This window comes from Desmodus rotundus, chromosome 3 (assembly GCF_022682495.2).
Source record: "Desmodus rotundus isolate HL8 chromosome 3, HLdesRot8A.1, whole genome shotgun sequence".
Classification (NCBI taxonomy): domain Eukaryota; kingdom Metazoa; phylum Chordata; class Mammalia; order Chiroptera; family Phyllostomidae; genus Desmodus; species Desmodus rotundus.
The window spans coordinates 138381675-138405807 of record NC_071389.1 but is presented as its reverse complement, the minus strand read 5'-3'; the positions used below and the strand labels follow the sequence as shown (position 1 = coordinate 138405807).

Here is a 24133-nt window from a genome sequence, read left to right as displayed (position 1 = left end):
TTCCTCAGTCTTTTCCACCTATGGTTGCAGTGATTATTGAGATGACAGTTTGAAGAAGTGTTATTATTCCTGTGATTAAAGGGTGGGGGAAGATGGGCAACTGGAAAATAATGTAATGTGGATGTTTTCCTTTATTTTTCTGAACTGTTGTTAAACTATACAAATGAGGTAAGGCCATTATAGGAACATAATAAAACATTAGCTGTCCAAAAGTAAAAAAAAATTAAAAGCCATAATCACATTATCCATAGATGGTCACTCTTAACATTTTAGTGAAAATACTTTCAAATTTCTTCATAGTGCTTCTTGATATTTTTATTGCAAAAACCCCAGGATTACAATTCACATGTTTTATAATATTTTGGATACAAGGAGTAAAACAAGTATTTATTAATAAATAAACATTCTCTCTAATTTCTAATTCTTTCCATCATACCTTGAGTGCTACTGTAATTTATTTTACCATTCTTATTTTTATTTGGGTTGTTAACCGTTTTGCCTATTGTAAGTGTGTTACAGCAGGCATTATTTTATATAAAACTATCTCCTGAACATTTGCAATAGCTCCTTTGGTGTTCCTGCTTTCATCCTGATCTACAGTTTATACTAAACATAGAAGTTGGGGAAAAGTGACATAAATATTTGTCTACTCAGAATCTTCAATGGCTCCCTATATATCACTTAGAGTAAAAGCCAGAATCTTTACTATGGCTACTGGCACTATATGATCTGTTTCCTCACCACCTCTCTGGCATTATCTCCTACCAGTCTTCGCTTCCTTACACTGTTTCTGTTTGTTGTTCCTCAAACACATTCCTACTTAGAGCCTTTACACTAGAGGTTTCCTCTTTTAGTTTACTTTCTCCCCAACTGTGCACATGGATCTCACTTTGTTCAGGACTGTGTTTAAAAGTCTCCTCCTGACCGACCATCTTGTACAGAATAGCACCTTCTGTTCCCATCACTGTGTTTCTTTTTTTCTTTTTTCCTGTTACTAGCGTATTTTTACTTGTTTATTGCCCCGTCTCCTATTACATTATAAGCTGCATGAAAGTAGGGATTTTGTTCTGTTCACTATTGTATCCCTAGCCCTAGAATGTTGCCTGGCATGTAGGAGGTATTGTGTTGCTCAATAAATATTTGTTGAATTAATGAATTCATTAAGTTTTTTCTAAATTTAATTTTGACTCAAAGCAGTGGAATTTTTTTTTTGACCAGAATAAGGGATCTAGTTAATGACCATTTTGAACATTAGAGAGAAAAGGGTTCTAAACTCCTAAGAGCCCTTCTGATAATAATCTAGAATGTTGTGTAGATGTGCAAAATTGGTAATCATTTTTTGTTTCAAATGTATTTTTCTTAATTGTGATATAATTTGTATACCATAAAATTCATCCTTTTGAAGTATTCTAGTATACTTACAAAGGTGTTCAACCATTGCCACTAACTCATTCCAGAACATTTCTTCACACCCAAAAGAAATCTCATACCTATTAAGCAGTCTGTCTGTGTGGATTTGTTTATTCTGAACATTCCATATAAACAGAATCATATAATAAGTGGTCCCTTCTTTCACCTAGCATAGTGTTTTCAAGGTTCATACATGTCATAGCATGTATCAGTACTTAATTATTTTTATGGCCACATATTCCATTATAGGAATATACTTTTTTTAGCAATTTCACCCATTTGGTGGACATTGGGGTATTTCAGCTTTTGCTATTATGAATAATGCCCCTATGAATATTCACGTACCAGCTTTGTATGAACATACATTTTCAATTCTGTTGGGGAAGCGCACGGACACACACATACACACACACACACCACCACCACCACCACCACCACCACCACCACCCCCTGCAGTGGAATTACTGGATTATGTGTTACCTCTGTATTAAATTTTCTGAGGAACTACCAGATTATCAAAGTGGCTGTGCTATATTACATTCCCATCAGCAATGTATGAGGGATCCAGTTTCTCCTCATCCTCACTAACACTTGTTAATTGTTTTTTTGATTAAAGCTATCCTAGTGGATATGACGTGGTATCTCCTTGTGGTTTTGATTTACATTTCCCTGATGGTTAATGATGTTGAGCATCTTTTCATAGTGGCATTATTCATAATAACCAGAAAGTAGAAACAACTCAAATATCCATCAATGAATAGATTTTTTAAATGTGTCCTATCCATGTAATTGAATGTTATTCTGCCATAAAAAGGAATTAAGTACAGATACATGAATATGATTAAACTTTGAAAACATGCTAAACAAAAGAAGCCAGTCACAAAGGACTGTATATTTTATTGTATGATGTCATTTATATGACATGGCCAAAATGGGCAAGTGCATATTTAAAAAGTGGATTAGTGATTGCTTAGGGTTGGGGGATGGGAGAAAATGGAGTGATGGCTGATGGGTTTGAGGTCTCATTTAGGGGTGATAAAATATTCTAAAACTGATTGTCGTGATGGTTGTAAAACTTTGAATGTACTAAAAACCACTGAACCATATCCTTTAAATGAGTGAATTTTACGTTATTTAAAAAGTTAAAGATGAAAGTGTGAACTTGTACAGCTTAAATTTAAGAAATAGTTTATTTTAGATAAAATTAAATTCATGCTATTTCATTTTTAATAATAGTAACATTATTAACACCTCACTTTCTACCCTGCCCCTTTAAACATCTCTTAGGTTTGCCCTTGTTGGTGTTGGATCTGAAGCATCCTCAAAAAAGTTAATGGATCTGTTGCCTAAAAGGGAACTTCATGGTCAGAATCCTGTTGTAACTCCATGCAATAAACAGTTCCTGAGTCAATTTGAAATGCAGTCCAGGAAAAGTAAGCAATTCCTCTGAGGCTTTTATTAAAAGAGGTGTATTTTAATCAAAGTTGCTAGCATTTATTAGACACTATACTAGAAAAATCATCTTAGTATTTAGTTTGTTTGCCAAGTCATTTTGAAAGTCCATGCTTTCAGTTTGATTTAATTACTGGTTATGACTGTGGTTCTGTGTACTGGAAACCTACTCCCATTTTTCTCTAGGTGTCACAAACCCAATACTATTCAACAGTGTGCAAGTTCTATAGCCCTACCATGCTTTTCCTGTCATTCCCATCCTAGAGAAAGGAAGAAACTACATTCTAATCCTTAGATTGAAGCAAACTTAATGTGGATGTGTGTTATGGTGGTGGAGAACCCACTGATAACCAGAAAATATTCGTTGATTTCTGCTTGGTACCAAGACCTTTCACCACTTGGTAAAGTGAATATAGAAAAGATTTGCCATTACCCATTATGAATGTTATCACTTACAGAGATAATATGAATGATCATGTAATTAACAAATTCAAGTGGCACTTAAGGCTTAACTGAAGAATATGTTGCAAAATTTAAATGATTTATGTTTAATGAAATTCAGATTTCTGTTGGAGAATTTTGGTCTTGGCTGCTGCAGAGTACTGTATTTTGAAAGTAACTAATTTATTTCTTAAAAGTACATGTATGTCTGAATATTTGATACTTCAAAAGAAACTTAAGTAAATGTGAATGTTTTTCTAACCAATACTTCTGAAGTAGTTTGGATAGGCCCAAGGCATCTATCTGCAAGTTAGTATATAGTATAAATGAACTTTGAAATACGGTTGTTTCTAATAACAGTGGTTACATTTCAGAGAACTATTTTAATAAATGCTATTTATGAGTATTTGGATATTTGCAGCTACACAATCAGGACAAATGTCTGGGGAAGGTAAAGCTGGTCCTCCAGGAGGCAGTTCACGTGCAACATTTCCACAAGGTGGTAGAGGACGGGGCCGTTTTCCAGGGGCTGTTCCCGGTGGGGACAGATTTCCTGGGCCAGCAGGACCAGGAGGGCCACCCCCACCTTTTCCAGGTAAAAATTTTCTTAAATTATCATGGATAAAATGTATCTATCTAATACCTCTTTTCCTTTTCTCTCTTTTCAAGTAATGCATTATTAATGTGTCTTACTCTCCTTGTTATGCTATTTTTGGAATCCAGGAAATTTGATCAAGCATCTTGTTAAAGGAACTCGGCCTTTGTTCCTGGAAACTAGGATTCCATGGCATATGGGGCACAGCATAGAGGAAATACCCATTTTTGGCCTAAAAGGTCTTTATTTTTCTCCAAACTTGCTTGACTTATATATAGAATATTTACATCCGTCTTATTTTCTTACCTCTTAAAATCTTTCAAGACCATTTTTCCTTGTTTCACTTTCTAGCTTGGCATCAGAGTAGAATATAAGGTGGGTTATTTCACCATAAGAAATGTGTGTATACTGAAAGATGGAAACTATCTCTAAGCATTATTGTCTTTTGTCAAGTTTTTGTTTCAATAATTTTTCTTAAGCATAAATTGAGAAGTTAAATTTGTAAGGATAGACTTCACCTTTGTAATTGTTAGTGTAGCATTTACCACATGGGTTTTATTTAAAGAGAAAGCATCTTGATCTGTGTTACGCTTTAAAAGTATAACCTTGGCATAAAGGTTAAAAATACTTTATTGAAGTGTTTCTCTCCCTCTCTCTCCCCCCCTCCCCCTCTTCCCCTCTCCCTGTCCCTTTCTCTCTCCCTCTCTCCACTTTATTCTATAGCTGGACAGACTCCACCACGTCCACCCCTAGGCCCTCCAGGTCCACCTGGTCCACCAGGTCCTCCACCTCCTGGTCAGGTTCTGCCTCCTCCTTTAGCTGGGCCTCCTAATCGAGGAGATCGCCCTCCACCACCAGTTCTTTTTCCTGGACAACCTTTTGGACAGCCTCCATTGGGTCCGCTTCCTCCTGGTCCTCCACCTCCAGTTCCAGGCTACGGCCCCCCTCCTGGTCCACCACCTCCGCAACAGGGACCACCTCCACCTCCAGGCCCTTTTCCACCTCGCCCACCTGGTCCTCTTGGGCCACCCCTTACACTTGCTCCTCCTCCGCATCTTCCTGGACCACCTCCAGGTGCCCCACCGCCAGCTCCACATGTGAACCCAGCTTTCTTTCCTCCACCAACTAACAGCGGCATGCCTACATCAGATAGCCGGGGTCCACCCCCAACAGATCCTTATGGCCGACCTCCGCCATATGATAGGGGTGACTATGGGCCTCCTGGAAGGTAAGTTAGTATGTGTCTTCAAATTGTGTGTTTGGTAAAAGATATTCTAGGCTCCATCATTGAGGTTTTTTAAAAAAATGATGGCCTTTTCTCCAGGTATTTAGTTTTCTCTTCTCTTATTAGAAGAGGCAGTATGACATGGTGAAAAACATACAGAACAGGGTTGGGAATAATCCAGCTATGCCACATACATAGCCATGTGATTTCGGGCAACTCACTAAATCCTGGAGATTTGTGTTCTTCATTTTTTAGGTTAAAACAGCTTTAAAAAGATAATTTATTATTTTTAAAATTATCTAAAAAATAATAAAGTTTAAGGGTCATCATGTTTGCAAAAAATAAATAAGCAAGTATATGGGATTCCATTTTTAAGATTTTAACATTTGAATCTCATTTACTGATTGATGGCACTACACAGAACACTAAAGTTTCTTCATTGTTTCAGGAATTAGATGAGTTTGTTTGATAACTGCTACAGATTATCTCATGCTGCCTATGAGTCCTGAGTGGCACATTAGTAACTTTTAATTAAAATGGGGTCATTAAATAATGTACAAGAGTATTTGGGTAGACGAAGGCTTATAAAACACAGGCCTTGTGGAAATTAAAATAATGGCAAACTTTAGAGAAAAGCTGGGTGGAACTCCTGTTGAACTAAGTGATGTCTTAGCCCCTTTTCAAAGTAATTTAAAAATTATCTACACTGTCATAACTCGGAAAGCTGTGTTTATAATCTCCAAGAAATGGCCCTGGCTGGTACGGCTCTGTGGATTGAGTGCTGGCCAGCAAACAAACGGGTTGCCAGTTTGATTCCCAGTCAGGGCACATGCCTGGGTTGTGTGTGGTCCAGGTGCCCAGTGGGGATATGTGAGAGGCAACCACACACTGATGTTTCTCTCCCTCTCTTTCTCCCTCCCCTCTCCTCTCTAAAAAAATAAATAAAATCTTTAAAAAAAAATTCCAAAAAATGTTTGCCCCTTTGGGTTTCTTTTGAGATTACCATTTGATTTTGTATTCTTTAACTATCACTGTTAAACTACTTTGTATTTCATTTTGTTTGATAATCCTCCAGAATGGATGGATTTCAGTGTCTGCCTAATACCATATAATTGCCCAGATGCTCCACCCCCTAGTAAATTTGATGTTGTAAACAAGGTCTGTTAACAGTTCTCTCTCCGTAGAGGTTGCATCTTTGTGATTACCAAAACATGCTTTATTTCCTTTAGAAGAAAATGTTACAGCTGCTAAGTTAGTGTGATTTTTCTTTTACTCAGTTGAGTTCCCATGACCAACTACATATCAAGTGTTCACCTTTAGTATATAGGGTTGGGTTGGATGACTGGTTCAACAGCTTAAAATTTGATTCATATCCAGTATTAGGTTTTTAAGAATTGGAGGAGGTATTATTGACTAATTTTTTAATGAGGGGTGTGTGTGCTGATTTTGATAGGCAGAAGTCACAGTATTTAATTGAGATCATACATGGATTTTGAACAACTTATAATTTGGTCAGGATGTTTATAAACTTTTGGGAATAAAATTAATACCTTATAAAGCATGCAAAAATTAGATGAGCTGTGAACAGCCTCAACTCAATATCCTAAACTTAGTGTCTTACCAAGTAACTAGTAACTATGATAGCAAAAAATTTACCTTATCCTGTCCTGTACATGAACAATTTTTAAAGTTGTCTTTTTCAAGCAGCTTTAGAAAATCTTGGCATTTCATTCATTTTTTCAACAAATATTTACATTAGTACTTTTTATTTTCCAGATACTCTTCTAGGGATTCAGTGGCAAACAAGATCTTGTCTGTCCTGAAGTTTTATCAGACTTTTTTTCTTTTTGAAATTTTATTTATTATTTTTAGACAGAGGGGGAAGGAGGGAGAAAATGAGAGGAACATCAGTGTGTGGTTGGCTCTCACAGGCCCCTGGCCTGCAACACAGGCATGTGCTCTGACTGGGAATCGAAACAGCGACCCTTTGGTTTACAGGCTGGCACTCAATCCCCTGAGCCACACCAGACAGGGCTACCAGACATTTATTATTCTTCAATTGTGAGTTGGGCCCTCTGCCTAGAGGATCCAAATGTAATGAAACCAAATTCCTGCTCTTGATTGTGTAGGCTATGTTTTTTGTAGTCAACTATGTGTGTGTGTGTGTATTCATCAGAACAATTTCTTATACCTATTTTTGTATGATTGAAGAATATTATATTGTAGGTATGTAAATATATTGTTTCTGGACCTCAGAAAGACAAGATTTCTAAGCTACTGCATTTCAGCTGTAACATAATGGTGTAAGAGAATTTTGCTTAGATTTGCTTTCTTTGTAGGAGAAAATAGCATGCTTCAATCTGGAAAAGTAAACATTAGCTATAAGGCCTTTGTCAAAAGCAACCAGTATGAAATGCTTTATACTGTTAATAGTAACTTAGAAAATCTGTTGAGTATGATTTAAGGTTTATTCTGATTTCATAGGGAAATGGATACAGCAAGAACACCATTGAGTGAAGCTGAGTTTGAAGAAATCATGAACAGAAACAGGGCAATCTCAAGCAGTGCTATTTCAAGAGCTGTGTCTGATGCCAGTGCTGGTTTGTATATTTCTTCCTGTTTTATTTACTTATTTTTAGAAAGGGGGGAAGGGAAGGAGAAAGATATTGTGTGGTTGCCTCTTGCACACCCCCCACTGGGGATCTGGCCCACAACCCAGGCATATGCCCTGACTGGGAATTAAACCAGTGACCCTTTGATTCTCAAGCTGGCACTCAGTCCACTGAGCCACACCAGCCAGGGCTCATACTTCTTATTTATGTTACTAAGAATGTTCATTTACATGTAGTAATTATTTTTATATTTCCAAATCATTATCTGTATTGTATTTTATTTTTAAAGGTATTGAAGAAAGCTGTGCATCACAGTTTAATGGAAAAGTACTTAATTAAAAATTTTTAGATGTAGGCTTAAATCTTATCCCTGACATTAATTCAGGAGCCGTAGGGCAACTGATTTATTATCATATTTACAAAGTGATAACCTTCTTTACACAGCTATAATAATAACAAATTGTACTATTTTTATGTACATAAAGGCTTTTTCCAAATGGTGAAACACTGAAAAAAAGAAAAATTAAGACATCTTCTGTGATCATTTTAAAGTTCACTCCTTTTGTAAAATGCTTTATTACTCTTACTCCAGGTGGTTTGGTGTTATTATGAAAACAAAATTTATTTGACTTGAGCCTCTCTTCCCCTCACAGGTGATTATGGGAGTGCTATTGAGACATTGGTAACTGCAATTTCTTTAATTAAACAGTCCAAAGTATCTGCTGATGATCGTTGCAAAGTTCTTATTAGCTCTTTGCAAGATTGCCTTCATGGAATTGAATCCAAGTCTTATGGTTCTGGATCAAGGTAAAACTTTCCTGTCCCAAGTCTGTTTAAAACTGCTGCTTTTACAAATAGAAAAATAATATGTTTGGGACTTTAAAATAGGACTTTGTTTATACTTATAACTGTTTACTCAATAGTTAGAGTTTTATGGGTGTTTTTTAAAACTCCGAATCAAATGTCAGGTGTCCATTTGCTTAAAACCCCTTAAGGACTTCCAGTTACTCTTAGAATAAGACTGTAAACAGACTGTGCGGTAATAGTCCCTGTCTTTTCATCCTCATTGTGTACCTATCCTCTTGCTTACTATTCTCTTGCAATACTGGTCTGCTTTCTTTTTCTCTTGACACTTCAAGCGCTTGATCATCTCACTGTTTTTATGCTTGACATTCTTTTTGTTAGGAACCCTTTTCCTTGGCTCATCACATGGTTTCTTATTTTTCATGCCTCTAACTTCTAGCAGGGGTCTTCTGGGATATTTTGTCATGTTCTGTTATTTCTTTCATAGTACTTACTACATTCTTACTGTGAATTCACATTTTTTTCACTGTACATGTTGAAAGATGGAAGGGACCTTCCTCATACTGTTCACTAAAATGTTTTTTTTTTAATTTATTGAGGTGACAGTGATTAGTAACATTATATGATATTCAAGTGTACAGTTCAGTAATACATCATCTGCATGTTACATTGTATGTTCACCACCCAAAGTCTAGTCTTTCATCATCATATATTTGACCCCCGCCTTTCCTTCTTCAAAATCTTCCTACCTCCCTTATCCTGTGGTAATAACCATACTGTTGTCTGTCGATGAGTTTTATTGTTTGTTTGTTTCTTTGTTTTATCTCCCACATATGAATGAAATCATATGGTTCTTGTCCTTTTCTATCTGACCTCACTGCGTTTAGCATGATGCTCTCGGGATCCGTCCATGTTGTTGCTAATGGCAGTATTTCATCCTTTCTTACAGCTGAGTAGTATTTCATTGTGTATATGAACCACACATCTTTATCCAGTCATCCATCGACAGATACTTTGGTTATTTCCATGTCTTGGCTACCATGTGTAATGCTGCATTGAAGCTAGGGGTACATTATATCTTTATGAATAAATGTTTTCTAATTTTTTTTGGTAGGTACCCAGAAAAGGGATTCCTGGGCCATATGGTAGCTCTATTCTTAATTTTGGGGAGAACCTCCATACTTGTTTTCCATAGTGGCTGTCACTGCAATACTTCTAATGACTGACTATATAGAGTGGGTGCTAAATAAACATTTCTTGAACCAAGGGACTTCATGAATGAAAGATCTATTCTTAGTATTTTAATTAGGTAAATTCCATTTTTTAGCATTACTGCATTACTTTTAGCAGTACTAACCTTGAAATTTTACATGTTTTTGAAAGTTAGATCTTTAATCTTCATGATATTCTTAGACCTGACTTTTGTATACTTTCTCTGGTGGTAGAGTCTGCTTCATAAAATTAAGGAAAAGGAGCTTGTCATTGTTATGGTCCCCGACTTAATAATTATTACCTTTTGACCCAGTGTAAGGACTTTTATCTGAACAAATTAGTCATAGCTAAAAACCATATCTTATACAGTCTTCTTTTAAACTGTTGAAGTCCAAAGTAAGCACCTAATAAATGTTTGCTACATGTAGTTGCCTGGTGCAAAAACACAAAGTAGAAATTTGAACTCATGGACAATTGTTATTTCCTTATTGTGAATTTCAGATTTAGAATAGAATTTCTAAAAGTACTTTAGGTAACATACTTTGTTAAATTACCTGTTTTTTTAAGTGGTTCATGAGACATTTCTCTTCATTAAGTAACAATGTGAATAGTATCCCTATCTTTACTAGTTAGTGGTTGCAATTACTAGGTTTTCTTCTCTGCTGCTTACCACACTTCCCAGCCCTTGAAGCAAACATGTATATTATTAGAAAGCTTATTAGAGCAGTTGCATATTTTAGTTAGTTATAAATGTAAAATTAATATTTATATATAGGTTTAGATAATCTGTTTTAATAGGTGGTATTTATATATTAAAGTTCCATTGTATATTGAATGATTTCATGAATTTACAAAACTACCTTCTCTATGTTCTTTAGCTTGAAACGGAAGTTCTTTGAAATTTTATCCTTCACCTTTCTGTTTTTCATTCAGTAAACACTACATTTCTGTTTTAGACTACCTGTTATAATAGATATAACAGATGATATGGTGTGTTGGCCTGGTGTGACAGGTTCCCAATTTGGGGGTGAATATTTTTAAAAATGGAATTTCTACTTCATACTTTTAGGTGAGTTAATAAATCATTATTGACAGCTCAGGATATCATTAAGTCTAAATTAGACTTATAAAGAATTTTTTTGCCTTTGGTATTTTTGGTGTTAAACACCAACATATTGAACATCTTTTTTAAGCTACGCAGTTATGGAGAGCATTAATCCAGTAATTTCTTTTAGAAGACGTGAACGATCAAGAGAGAGGGACCACAGTAGATCACGAGAAAAGAGTCGGCGTCATAAATCACGCAGTAGAGATCGTCACGATGATTATTATAGAGAGAGAAGTAGAGAACGAGAGAGACACCGGGACCGGGACCGGGACCGAGACCGAGAGCGTGACCGAGAGCGCGAGTATCGTCATCGTTAGAAGGTGAGTATTCCTTATTCCTGCTGTATTTAGTATATACATTTTTAACAGTAATTATAACTCCGAGGCTGTTGTTTATACAGTATATACCTACATTTTAAATGGTCCAACTACTTGTTGTGAATTTAATCTTCTGGAAGCATCTGAGACAAATGACAGGTAAGTAATAACAGGTAAAAAAATCTTGACCTCTTATCTTTGACTGTTGTATTGCTGAGTTATAACTTTTAGCTTTCAGATTGTTAAGAGTCTTAAAGCAAGAAAATAATCAAGAGGACTCATTGTCTACTTCTAAAAATCTAAAAATTAGAATTCTCTTAATCACATAGTTAGCATGTGATTTAAAATATGAAAATACAGGGAGTTACTTCATATATATATATGTAATGTGCATGGACTTTAAAAAATAAATTTCAAGTTTCTCTCCTGGAACTAACTTAATTTATCCCTAAAACTTTTAAAAGTACAGGATGGTTACTCAACTTTGAAAGAGCATTTCTTAAAAAAAAAAAAAAAAAAAAAACATTTAGTAAATACATTTTTCCTAGTGTCTGGTTTTTGTTTTTAGAAGAAAAGGAAACAGTATAATTTGCAAAGAAGATATAAAACTTATTCCATTTAAATGGGTTCAGGGTACTTCATATCTGCAAATTTTAAATTGTATCAAATTATACATCCCAGGTTAGAATAACCTTGAAATAATTTTCTTTGATGTCTCATTCATAAATCATAATCATTGTCTTTTTTTCTGTATTTTAAAACTTTGTGTACATTTTTCATAAAGCGGGAAGAGTTGTCTGTTTCTACTTCATTTTCACGTGTAACTTTATTTTTATATTTGTGAACAGCATTTATTCATGTGAAAAGTGGGAGGAGGGCACTACAAAGACTTGTGCATATTACACAAAGGTTATTCTGTAAACAAATATTTTTTTCTTTATATGTTGGTGGCATATCAAATTAGGCTAAAACCCTTTATACGTAACTACTTTTCACACAATTACTTTCCTTATAATCATGGGAAACACTGAAAAATTAAGTGATGGTAATTGTTAGTATTTAAATTGTATGGACAAAATCAAAGACTATCAAATGTATAATTTTGTGGCAGAATAGCAGTTTCTTTAACTACAGTAGGAATATTTTAGTAAATGGTAATTTTTTTTGAATAATACTATTGAGGAAGTATGTAAGTCTTGTTTTTATGGTACACAATAGATTTTCATTAATTATTTCCAGTTTTAAGGGATCTTTGAAGTGAAAAGACCAGTTTTAAAACTTTTCCTTGCATTTCACATACGCATTTTGAGTATCAAAATTTTAATTTTAAAGTAGTCCTCCATGTATTGTATTATAGAACTCAATATAAATAACTCAAAACATTTTTTAATATAATGCAAATCACCATTCACTTTTAAAATTAAGCTTAATTGAAATTGCTGCTGTGTTTTGGATATGAGTAAGAATTGAATGTTGTATCATATAAATTCAAACATTAAATTTAAACATAAGAGGATTTTTCCCCCCTTGGGTTGAATAGATCTGATCTCATCTTAGGAAAAAATTCTCTGTGTCCATCAGTTGCTTAAGGTGAATTGTGGCCAACTTTACCTGAATGCTTAACTATATTAGCCATTTCACTAATATAATAAGGTACAGATCCTACAAGTTAAATTTTTATTTAGACTTCATCAGCTTTCAACAAGATTCCATTTACCTGAAGGCATGTTAATGAAACTTGAATACATTTTCAGTCATCTATTAAGATTATGTCTTCATCAGGGGCTTCTGAACCAGTTTGTGCCCAGAATTAATTAATGAGTTTTGGGGGTTTTTTTGTTTTGTTTTGTTTTGTTTTTTACTGGTTCTCTTTAAACAAGCATAGTGTCTGAATTAACTAACATTACATTCTAGTAATGGGTACACCTAACTAGATTATGGCTTGAGTTTTGTTAAGGATTCAGACATTAACTATGAATTCCTAACTTGCAAACTATTTGTTGACATTTTTATTAATCACTGATGTGTACCATACCAAAATTTCCATGTTTTGTTTGTACATTAATCAGAATTGAGTTGTAATATTGTTATGTGCCTTCATCCAAGCAAAATTTTACATGAGCATTTCCAGTGCAGAAAATTCTGTTGTTCTGGAATATTATACCTTTGCTATACCATACTTAACTTACTGTGTGTGTAGACATGAATAAAGGGATGGGGACTGGGATTAAATATAGTCAACTTTCTGCACATTTAATAACCATAATAATAAGGTCTGTTGACCTTTTCGGAAGTTTTTAAATATGAGTCCTTTTGAGCTTTCATGTAAATCTTAAATTGACTAAATGGAGTAAGAGTAACTTGGAAGCTAAAGTGAATGTCAGTAGGTCTGTATATAAATAAAACTAATGTAATCTATTATTGAAGTGCTGATGAATGGCTAAAAGGGCAAGTTCTTAATTTAACTGGAAACATAATGATGTTGGCAAGCTGTTAATGTCTGTTCCATCTTAATTTTTTTGTGTTTGAACTGTTGGTAATGTTAATTGCATTCTCTCATTTTTTAAATGTACTAGTTTTTCTAAAAGCATACGATATCTAATTTCAAATAGGTAATATTTTAATGGGAATATATCATCAATATTGTAAATTTGGGGTATGTAAATACATTGTGCTTCAAATTCTGTAATTTCTGCCTCTATTCTCAGACCACTCTGAGCAAAACAAAAGTATTTCAGTGTTTTAAGATTGTACACTTCTTACAGAAATAATTTTACTTTCGTAGTTGAATTGTTTTAGATTCCATTCCACTTAATACTTGTTTGGAACAGCCCTACTCAGTAAATTTCTGTTAACAGTTCAGTTTCTCTTTGTGTACTAAAGAGTATTGAAGCCAAATTATTTTTAAAAATACTTTTTATTCATCTCTCCCTGATAAATGAGGTTTTATATATTCTCAAATCATTATCCATTTCTTTGCTAAAAAAATTTGAGCATCATGTATGAAATATGGATTAAATAATTTTACTTTTTGTTGAATGATTACCTTATCCATAAATGTAATGATCTTAAGAGGTTGGTATTGTACAAGATTTAGGGCACTTTGCATTCCTTATTCAGTTTATAGCTTTTCATTAATTTGGGAAAAAACAAAAAAAGCCAAAAGAACCAAAAGTTTTTTCTTATGTATTAAGATGTTTCATCTTCTTAAGAGGTAGTATTACTTTGAGACTTAAACGTGAAAATTAAATTCTCTTAATTACCTGATGAAGGATACTGGTGGTAATGAGATTGAAAAATTGTATCTGTAACCTTTAGGTCATCTGAGATCTGCCTTAATAGTGTCCAGCCCTGTGTTTTCTTTGTGTTTTCCTGGATATCCTAACTGCTTCATTTGGATATGCTAGCTTTCACTTCTTTTGCTCTAATTTTCCTTGCTTTTAGTATTATTTGCAAAACCTGTCTGACTACACAGCTATCTTAATTGTTAAGTGTGGGAGGGTAGGAAGTGATCTCTTGAATGACTGTATAGTGTGTCTTTGCTCACTGTGGTTTAAGAATATGGTTGTTTACAAACAATTAATGTTCCCTCTTAAAAAAATAATTGGTGCCAATGTGAGTCACTTTGCTCTCACTATCATCTTACTATGAAATTTATTGCCATTGTTTTAGTTTGTAAATTAGGTTGTTTTGAATGAATAATGTTTTGAATGACTAGTTAGCATTGTTTAAAGAAAACCTGATAAACCAACAAGGGCTAAGTTTGCCATATACACTATCACCAATTTGCTTCCTGCAGTAGCATATTTTAACTCTCACGGTGAATTCTAAATCACATATAAACAGCTTATTTTGAAATGTTCATTTTGTGAAATTTTAAGGGGAAAGCTGAGTTTTGTTTGTGGTGAAGTTTATTTCTACTCTTTAGTGAACTGCCTATAGCAACAACAATCATGTAAAGGGTTTATAGTGTAATAAAAGAGTTTAGTTAAAATGAGGTAAGTACTATGTCTGAAGGTTGAAAGATGAAAATACGAAATGTTTGGGTAGTAAGGGAATTTTTTGTAAACATCTACAATAAACAGAACTTTTGTATAATACATTCTTGTTGATGAAGGAAGGAATTTTGATTTTCAAAAAGATTTAACTTATATTAAGATACTTATGTTTCTTTTGCTCACCCCATCTCCATTCCTCTCATTAAGGAGAAGTTTTGAGATAAAAGTGAATTTTATTTCACTGAATTAATAAAAGCACATCTTTAAAATACTCAAATTATTAAACTTCATTTATTAATATGAAAACCTACAAAAGAGCCATATCTAATATACATTTGAATCTTTTTACTTGAAGGTTGGATTTGCCATGCATTTAAGATACTGATGCTACAAATTTGGTTAGATAGTTTTTAACAAACAGAGAACTCATCATTTGAGTTGTTAGCATTGACTTGATCTCACGTTAATCTGAAAATGCAGATGTCTCTCTGTATTGAAGTTTTATTTAGTGCTCACTTTACGGACTTCATTGAGGAGGTGCAGGTCCATTTGTTGACTTAATTGTCTTCAACACCTGTTACCATAGATCTTCCTTTTATGACTGATAGCTAAAGCAAGTAATTGTGTGGCTTTGACATGAAAAGGTTTGACCAAACGGTATTCTGAAAACAAGCATTGGATGTATTTGTCACTTTTAAGCTTTTTGATATCTTTGTTTATGTAGATGTCTACTCAGAAATTTAAGACTATAATATGGAATTGGGCTATATTGGATATGGGTTGTATTGCCTTCAAATTTGCTTCCATTTGAGTTTGTAAATTTTGTATTTCCACAATGGATAACTGTAACATGTTTAGAGATAGAAATATAAATTGTCAGAGTATTCCCCAGATTTTATGTCTGTATGATGAAAATTAGAGACTTATTAATAGTAAAGATCTAATTCAAAAGTATTAATCATGCCAAAGATGAGTGCATTCATCCTGGGTAAAGATGTGTTGTAATTTTATAATCAGGATTTTCTACATTAAAAGCAGTAAAATTTTCCATTGGAGTGATGAATGAAATAAAGTTGCAATGTATGCCTTATGTTTTTTGGAAGGGTTGGGTAGTTTTTATTTTGCTCACTGTCACATTAAATAAACTTTCCCTTTTAATGACTCATCCCTCCAAGTATAACCAAAAAAAAGAACAAAACAGGGAGATAGCGTTCCTTTGCAGTAAGATTTATGACTTTTTTCAGTAATCCATGTTTTCATATTCCTTGTCACTTTAATACTATGATACTAGTTTTTAAAGTACGTTGCAAATAAAAATAAAACATAAAAGCAGCCTTTCTAGATTTTTTTCCATGGAATAATTCCACCAAAAGGTTCATCAACAATAAGATAAGGAATAACAGGTGACATTAGAAGTGGCTTAAATATCTTTTTGAAGAACATGGGCAAATAGGAACCATTTAAAAGAGAAAGTCCAGGATTGTAGCGCTGTTTTTTCTTTTGCAGCTGTGCAGTTTAGGTTTTACTACTAGGCAGTGTAAATATTATGTGTATGTGTACTGATGCTCTTAAGATTCTCACAGCTAGTGGAAAGGACATAAAATGATGAAATTTATAGCTTCAACAGAATATTAATTACTCTTATAAGAGCAAGAATATTTCTTATGGCAAAATACCACTAAAATATTGTGCTCTTTTGCCTACTATTTCAATAGTAATATTTATTGAAATGTTCTTTGAATTTGTATTTTAAATACCTGGTATTTCAGTGATCACTTATATCCAAATTAATTAAATGTCTCTTTTGTGAAGCTCTACTTGAAGTTTGCATATTTATGTATTCTTGAAATTTTAGTTTATCAGATTTATTGGTTCTTTTTTCTTTATGTGAGTTTTCAATGAAATCTATCATTGTAGATTTCTATTTAGCTTGTTTTTGGTTAGTTTATACACATTAAATATTTAAGTATAGGTGAAATAGAGTGAAAGTAAATGTTTTAAATTTGTATTATGTCTAAAGATTTGTATGTGGATGTTATTTAAATGTGCATACTGAGCTATATATTCATAAATTTTATTTATAAATATTGTAACATGGAGGACCTTTTGATTAATAACATTTCAGAAGTTCCTGTATGCTGTCAAATAAATACAACTAATTTGTAAACTGATTTATTGCATTTTATATTCAGTTCGCATTTAATTGTTAATGTGTTCTATAGAATTGATATGTGGCTGAATGAAAAATAATCGCATTAAATCGTTCAAGCATTTTTCATTTATTTTTGTAGTATGCATACTTTAGAAAATGACTTATAAATGTTTTCATCACAGAAACAGTAGCTGTTATATTTTCACTTCTGTTTCAGTCATTAAATTTATAAGACAGTAATGTCCACAAAGAATGAAATCAGAATGTCTCGGGTTTAATTATCATACAAATTGGGAGCATTTCTCCACCACAAAGGCAGCTACTGTTTCAGTTAATTCTTATTTTGTGTTAGAATACGTAACAGTGAAGTAGATGCACGACTTGTGTATGTATAGTTAAGCCAGCGTTTTTCTGTGTATTATGGGGAATAGCAAAATCTACATCACAAATTTTGACACATTACAGCTGAAGGAAGAGGAACACCTTCCAAGACAAAAACAGTCTTCATGAGGGAAACATGACGCTTGTCCAGCAGTTTGCTTCTTGTGATTGAACTGAACCTGTAAGGATTCATGGATAAAATGAACAGGAATAGATCTGAATAAAGCAAATCTGCATAAATGGTAACCAGTAGCTCTACTTTTATTTTTTATGTTGCTTAACTGTTTTTATTTGAAGAAAACCTGTGTGATTTAAAGTTATAGCTTTTGCAACTTTATTACTGGTTATATACTTTTTGGCCATTATAATGTGCAAGCAATTGGAAAAATGTCAAGTAAATGCTTGTTTTTATAGTAGTATGTTCTTGTTAAAAATGTTCATATGATAATGTCTGTAAACAGCACCACTTTGATTACAATAGATGTAGTGTTGTAATAAACTGTTTAATGGGGCTGATGTGTAAAGCTGTTCAAGTTATTTGATGTTTACACCTCAGGGAAAGTCTTGTGTTCAGCAATATCTAAAGATAATGTTACTATGACATTTATACTGTCCTTTAAAAAAGCATTGCAATAGCATTTTTGGATATGCATCAATCTAATCTTGCGTTCAGTGAATTAAACATACTAATTAAGTGTCTGTTGCCCTTGATTTTGATATTAGGATAGGTGATTACATGGATATTTAATATTTCTATATTCTGCTTTTCTAGATGTTTTTACCTAGTTAGCTTGTGATTTTGCTGAATGGTATGTAAACCTGTAAAAATGAAACTTCACAGACATAGCAATTCAGGCAATGTGTTAGGGGTAAAAACGATTTTGTGGTTTTAACATTTTAGTAAAAACTCATACGTTATTTGCTACAGTACTGCAGCTTAATTACAGCACAGATGTACTGAAATGCTTAATTGTAAACTGCTGGCATTGAAAAAATATTTTGACAGTTCTGATTTGGTGAGGCAGTTAGTTGCGGTTTTATATTGATAGTGCTCATAGTTAATTTTTGAAGCCCTGGGCAGTGTAAATACAGTCACACAACAGACAGATTTAAGTAAAGAAAGCCTTAGCTTTATTTTCTGGTTACTATATAGATTTCTGAAGGATGTGATGTTTATTAACATCAGGTTGTATTCTCCTATGTGTGTAATGGGAGTTTATAGGTATACCCTATCTCCACAGTTTAAGGAATTCTGTATATTTTCATGTAGCCTGTTGGTTCGTGCTAGAGTTACTTAAAGGTTTTTTTCAAACCTGCCTTGCATATAGGCCTATAGTAGAAGCACTTGCCTAGCATATGTTCTTTAATTGCAAAATTAGCATAGGCAGTGTCATTTTGATTAGACGTTTTATAGGAAGGTTGTTCTGAATCACCACAGAAATTTGAGTTTAAAACCTTAAGCAGGTTACAATTTGATTTTAATGTTTTTGAAATCTGATTATCTTTGAGAGATCTTCTGATAATAACATTGGTTTTTTTCAAAGTATCGCCAAATTTTAGGACAATGCTTAAGGTATTTCTAGGTATCCTAGATATTATGTCACATGCAACTGTAGAAGCCCTGTAGAGAATTGTACTGCAGTCTTCACTTTCATCTTGTGCGCTGTCACACAGCTTCTTACAGAATTAGCTGTTTCGAGTTATTCATGACATTGCCAGTTTTATTTTAAAATATTTTGTGAGTATTTATGCATGGATCATTGGTGTTTTATCAGAACTGTTTGCTCTCAAATTTTTAAAGTCTTTTATCTTGTTGAAAATGCACTTGCCTTTTTAACATTATCTGACAGTTGTATCAATCGATTTTCTTGTTTTGTGTATAGGTGTTTTTTTATTTTTTGTCATTTTCCTAGTTTTTTATATTTTCATTATAATGTCCTAATGCAAAGTATGGACGTAAATATATTATTACAGGGGAAATTAGGTAATAGTAAGCTTAAAAGGTAAGTAAATATCCATGATAATAAAATTTTCTCTGAACAGTTTTTAAATGGAACCATAAAACTCTTAACTGCATTTGAACTTGATGAAACTGGAAATTTTATGCTAATTAAATTCTTCGTTTACTTTTTCACTTTATCAGTGGAACCCTTTAATTGCTCATTCTGTGTCACTCCTCTCCCTACATGGCTGATTTCATTATGTGGCTTGTTGCAAACGGTGTGAGTGTACAAGAATTGCTTGCTGCTAGTCCATTATTTTTAAGTATTGTCAGAGGGAAATAACTTTTCAGTTTGACCAATTAATTTTTGCCGTCTTTCTCTACCTGATAACACATGAATGTATAGCTGTGAAGGTGAAAATTGCAAGACTTGTTTTATTTATATCCCTTCTGTTTGTGGGCTGATGTGATTTGGAAAAACAAAAAACATTTAATGTATAAAAACAATCCAAAGAGATAAATTTTTACTTACACACCAAAAAAAGAGAGAGTCCTGGAGACCTTTCAGTTTCTTCTTAGTAATAATTATAGTGGATATGAAAACAAACTTGAAGTTAATTTTAAACCATAGCATTTATTAGTGCTATGCAGCAACATTCCTTTCAGCCAATAAAGTTACGTGTGAGTGATACAGCACCTGAATGGTATTGCTTCTTGAAGCAACACTTTGAATTGAACTGTGCTACTTTTAGTTAAAGGACATACATTACGGGAAGGATATTCCAGTGTAAATTTGGAAGTGTTTATTTTGTCAGTTTTCATAAGCAAGCTCTCGCCTAAGTTGCAGTGGCTAGTGGTCATAGTCCATTTAATGTCCCCTTTACCTAGACTATTATTCTTAAACAGTTAACTACAGTTTCCAGTTCACAAATAACTTATAAATTGTAGCTTAAGGTATTATTTTTATTTAATTCTCCTGTGGAGAACACTGTTTTGTTTTTTACTAGTTTTTTAAGGTCAGTTCCTAAACATGGAGGTTTTAATGAATGTTGTATAACATTTTATAGTGAAAGGGAAAAATTGTTGGAAGGATAAATTTTCCCTTACGTATTTAAATGTGCCAATAAGTAAACACTTACTGTTTTATACAATGAGATTCTACTACAAACTTCCTGTCGGAGTGCTCTCTGTCTACATTTTGGTTTATACTACCTGAATGATCATTGCATTTTCTGTATCTCATAAGATGGCTCCAATTTTGTGTTTTAAGGTTTAGCTTGTTAAGAGAAAGTTTATGTTCTGATTCTTTACTAATAATACAGTATTGAAATTCTTGGTGTTTTACAGATACTATCTGCCTTTTAAATTTTAATCCATTAAGTCCATTTGCATCCCATAGCTGTTTGTACATGTTTCCCACAGTTGTATGTACTTAAATGCACGCTTACCCATTGTACATATTGGACATTTTTGTGCTAAACTACATTAAGTGGGATTTTTGTAGCAAAGCATTCTATCTTTCTGTTCTTAAAGTATGTGTGTGTGTGTTTGTTTTGTTTTGTTTTAATCTTCAGTTTAAACACTGGTGTATTTTTTTTTTTTTTTTAGCAACTTGACTCTTAGAAGCCTTAGACTAATTTTTAAATAAATATTCAACCAAAAATTATAAATTTATTAAGATGTGGCCTTACATATAGCATTCTTTGCATTAGTAATGTGAGATTTTTGATTTAGAGAAATAAGAAGATACAGGATTAAAGTTTCATTGTAAGTTGAAATAGAAAATGTGCTAAAATGTCTAGGCTTCTGAGAGGAAGTTCTTATACTCTTCTTTCTTGGGATTAGAAAGAAGCAATATGAATTCTTCTGAATATTCAAAATATTCAGACAATTGTATCCTGTTCAGATTGATTTAGGTTTGTCTTAACCAATGTTTCTTTAAAATTTCAGGTTGTTGGCATTCACACTGAGTATGCAGCTACTGTGGTTTTTGTATGGGACATATAAACATTTGGTTAGATACAGACAGAATGTAATGTTTTAAAGACTTCCTGCTATATTAACATTATAATGGGAGTCTTTTAAAATATTAAGTAGAATACAATTGAAGTCACACAAATCTTGAAATGGTGTCTGCAGATAGTAAATACTACGGAGAATTTTCCATTCCATATGAGAGTATGGGTGTAAATGTTTTACAGTTGTTTCAAATTTGGACAGCATCGGCATTCAGAAAAAATTTCATTTTGAAGATGGATTTTTTCTTGTTGCATTGTTACTGCGTAACACTTCTCAGCATTTTGTAAGTTATTTTAAAATACAATGGTGAATTCATGTTTATTTTTTTACATTGAAAATTGAAGTACTCAGGTGGTATTTAATGGGAAAGGATCCTTTGGGGTAAATCCTAGTGTATTCTAAGGAATGCATCTATAACATTAATGACTGTAGCCTTAAAAAAAGGTCTATTATTCCTTCTTCCTCTTCATCCAGTGGTATATTAGCAAAGTAGTTTACAGCCTTGTGCAGCCTTACAAAGTTGTTTTACAATTTTTAATGGAACGCCCTTAACAAAAAAAATTGTATCATATTCCAGTATCCATGAATTAGTGAATCACGGTTTGTAAATAATTTGTCTAATACTAGAAGGCCAAAGAAAGTCTTGAAATTTTAGCTGTTGACTCTGGTGACTTCACACATTAAGATTTCTGTGCAAAAGGTAAGGTGATATTTGATCAAAAGTACATTTTTTTGGTGTCCATGAGATCTAGACTTCCATATTTGCTTCTCTTAGAAAGCTCATTCCATTTTATTAAAATGTTTGTAATTGCAATTTTGTGTTTAATGTTTACTTTCTGTCTTTTCTTTCTTTAGCATTTAGGTGATTGTTCAGCAGTTTGCTATATGGCCATTGTTGGCCTTAAACTGCACTAGTAACAAGCATGGTATTTATCTTGTATTGAAAATAAAGCCAGTTTTGATAATACTTTGCCGTTTGTCCTTTTTGTTCGACTTATAATTCGTTAACCATTGTATATGGTTTAAGTAATGTACAAGGTCTGTCCAGAAGGTATCCAGCCATGTAGTATGAAAAAGAGGCATTTATTGAAGTAGATACAAGAAACATTGTACATAGGACAATGATGCCTCAGTCCCCTTCAAAGTAGGCACCTTGGGACCTCACACAGTTCTCCCAGTTGCCATCAGCTACCCCATCCATCGTATTTTCCTGAATCTCATTAACAGTCTGAAATGTCTTCCCTTTCAAAGGTAATTTTAGTTTTGGGAAAAGCCAGAAGTAGCAGGGCACCAAATCTGGGCTATAGGGGGGCTGAGTCCCCAGGATGAATTGATGTTTCCAAAAAAAACTGCAGGAGACCTGATGTATGAGCAGCAGGTACATTGTCATGATGAAGCTGCTAATAACCAGTTGCCCTTGTCATGGCTGTGGCTTTCTGAATCATCTGAATAGTTTCCTCAGAGGAATGTTCAAGACTAATGCAAAATTTGATGCAGATTTGTTGTTCTTCCCCAGTTATTTTTTAAGTATATTTTATTGATTATGCTATTACAGTTATCCTATTTTTTTCTCCCCTTTATCCCCCTCTGCCCTGTACCCCCCTCCTTACTTCATGTTCATGGGTCATATATATAAGTTCTTTGGCTTCTCCATTTCCCGTACTATTCTTAACCTCCCCCTGCCTATTTTCTACCTACCATTTATGCTTCTTACTCCCTGTACCTTTTTCCCCATTCTTCCCCCACCCCTTCCTCCATGTGATCTCTGATTCTGTTCCTGTTCTAGTTTGCTTAATTCATTTTTTTTTAAGGTTCGCTTGTTGATAGTTGTAAGGTTGTTGTCATTTTACTGTTCTTAGTTTTGATCTTTTTCTTAGAAGAGTCTCTTTAACATTTCATATAATAAGGGCTTGGTGATGGTGAACTCCTTCAACTTGGCCTTCTCTGGGAAGCACTTTATCTGTCCTTCAATTCTAAATAATAGCTTTGCTAGATAGAGTAGTCTTGGATGTAGATCCTTGCCTTTCATGACTTTGAATACTTCTTTCCAGCCCCTTCTTGCCTGCAAGGTTTCTTTTGAGAAATCGGCCAATGGTCTTATGGGAACTTCTTTGTAGGTAACTGTCTCCTTTTCTCTTGCTGCTTTTAAGATTCTCTCCTTATCTTTAATCTTGGGTAATGTAATTATGATGTGCCGGTGTGTACTTCCTTGGGTCCAACTTCTCTGGAATTCTCTGGGTTTCCTGGACTTAATCTATTTCCTTTGCCAGATTGGGAAAGTTCTCCTTTATTATGTTTGTTTCAGCGGGCCTGTTAGGTAGTAAGGGGTGGAGCCTTAGGTATTTGCCAGGGTGGGTGGGGCAACCCACACAGCTGTGTTATGGCACTGTATGTGGGAGAGGGATCTGAGAGGGAACAATGCTGTTTACTGGACTCTGAGCTGGCTTTCAGTCACTTCCTCTGCT

At 33.8% G+C, this 24133-nt stretch overlaps 1 protein-coding gene across 5 annotated transcripts in view; it reads left to right on the top strand.

The window, feature by feature from the left end:
• The window catches only part of CPSF6 (cleavage and polyadenylation specific factor 6), a 34201-nt gene extending 11566 nt beyond the window's left edge, over positions 1-22635 (top strand). The window contains exons 4-11 of one of the 5 annotated variants that reach the window (XM_053921152.2): positions 2698-2843; positions 3725-3898; positions 4027-4137; positions 4622-5126; positions 7608-7723; positions 8389-8542; positions 10987-11179; positions 17792-22635. In XM_053921152.2, the coding sequence (XP_053777127.1) occupies positions 2698-2843; positions 3725-3898; positions 4027-4137; positions 4622-5126; positions 7608-7723; positions 8389-8542; positions 10987-11176 (1396 nt within the window). In that variant the 3' untranslated portion in view covers positions 11177-11179; positions 17792-22635. Of the gene's footprint in view, positions 1-2697; positions 2844-3724; positions 3899-4026; positions 4138-4621; positions 5127-7607; positions 7724-8388; positions 8543-10986; positions 11180-11259; positions 13274-17791 lie in introns of those variants that run through there. The other 4 variants (XM_053921155.2, XM_053921154.2, XM_053921156.2 and 1 more) reach the window with 4 other exon arrangements.
• The last annotated feature ends 1498 nt before the right edge of the window (positions 22636-24133 follow it).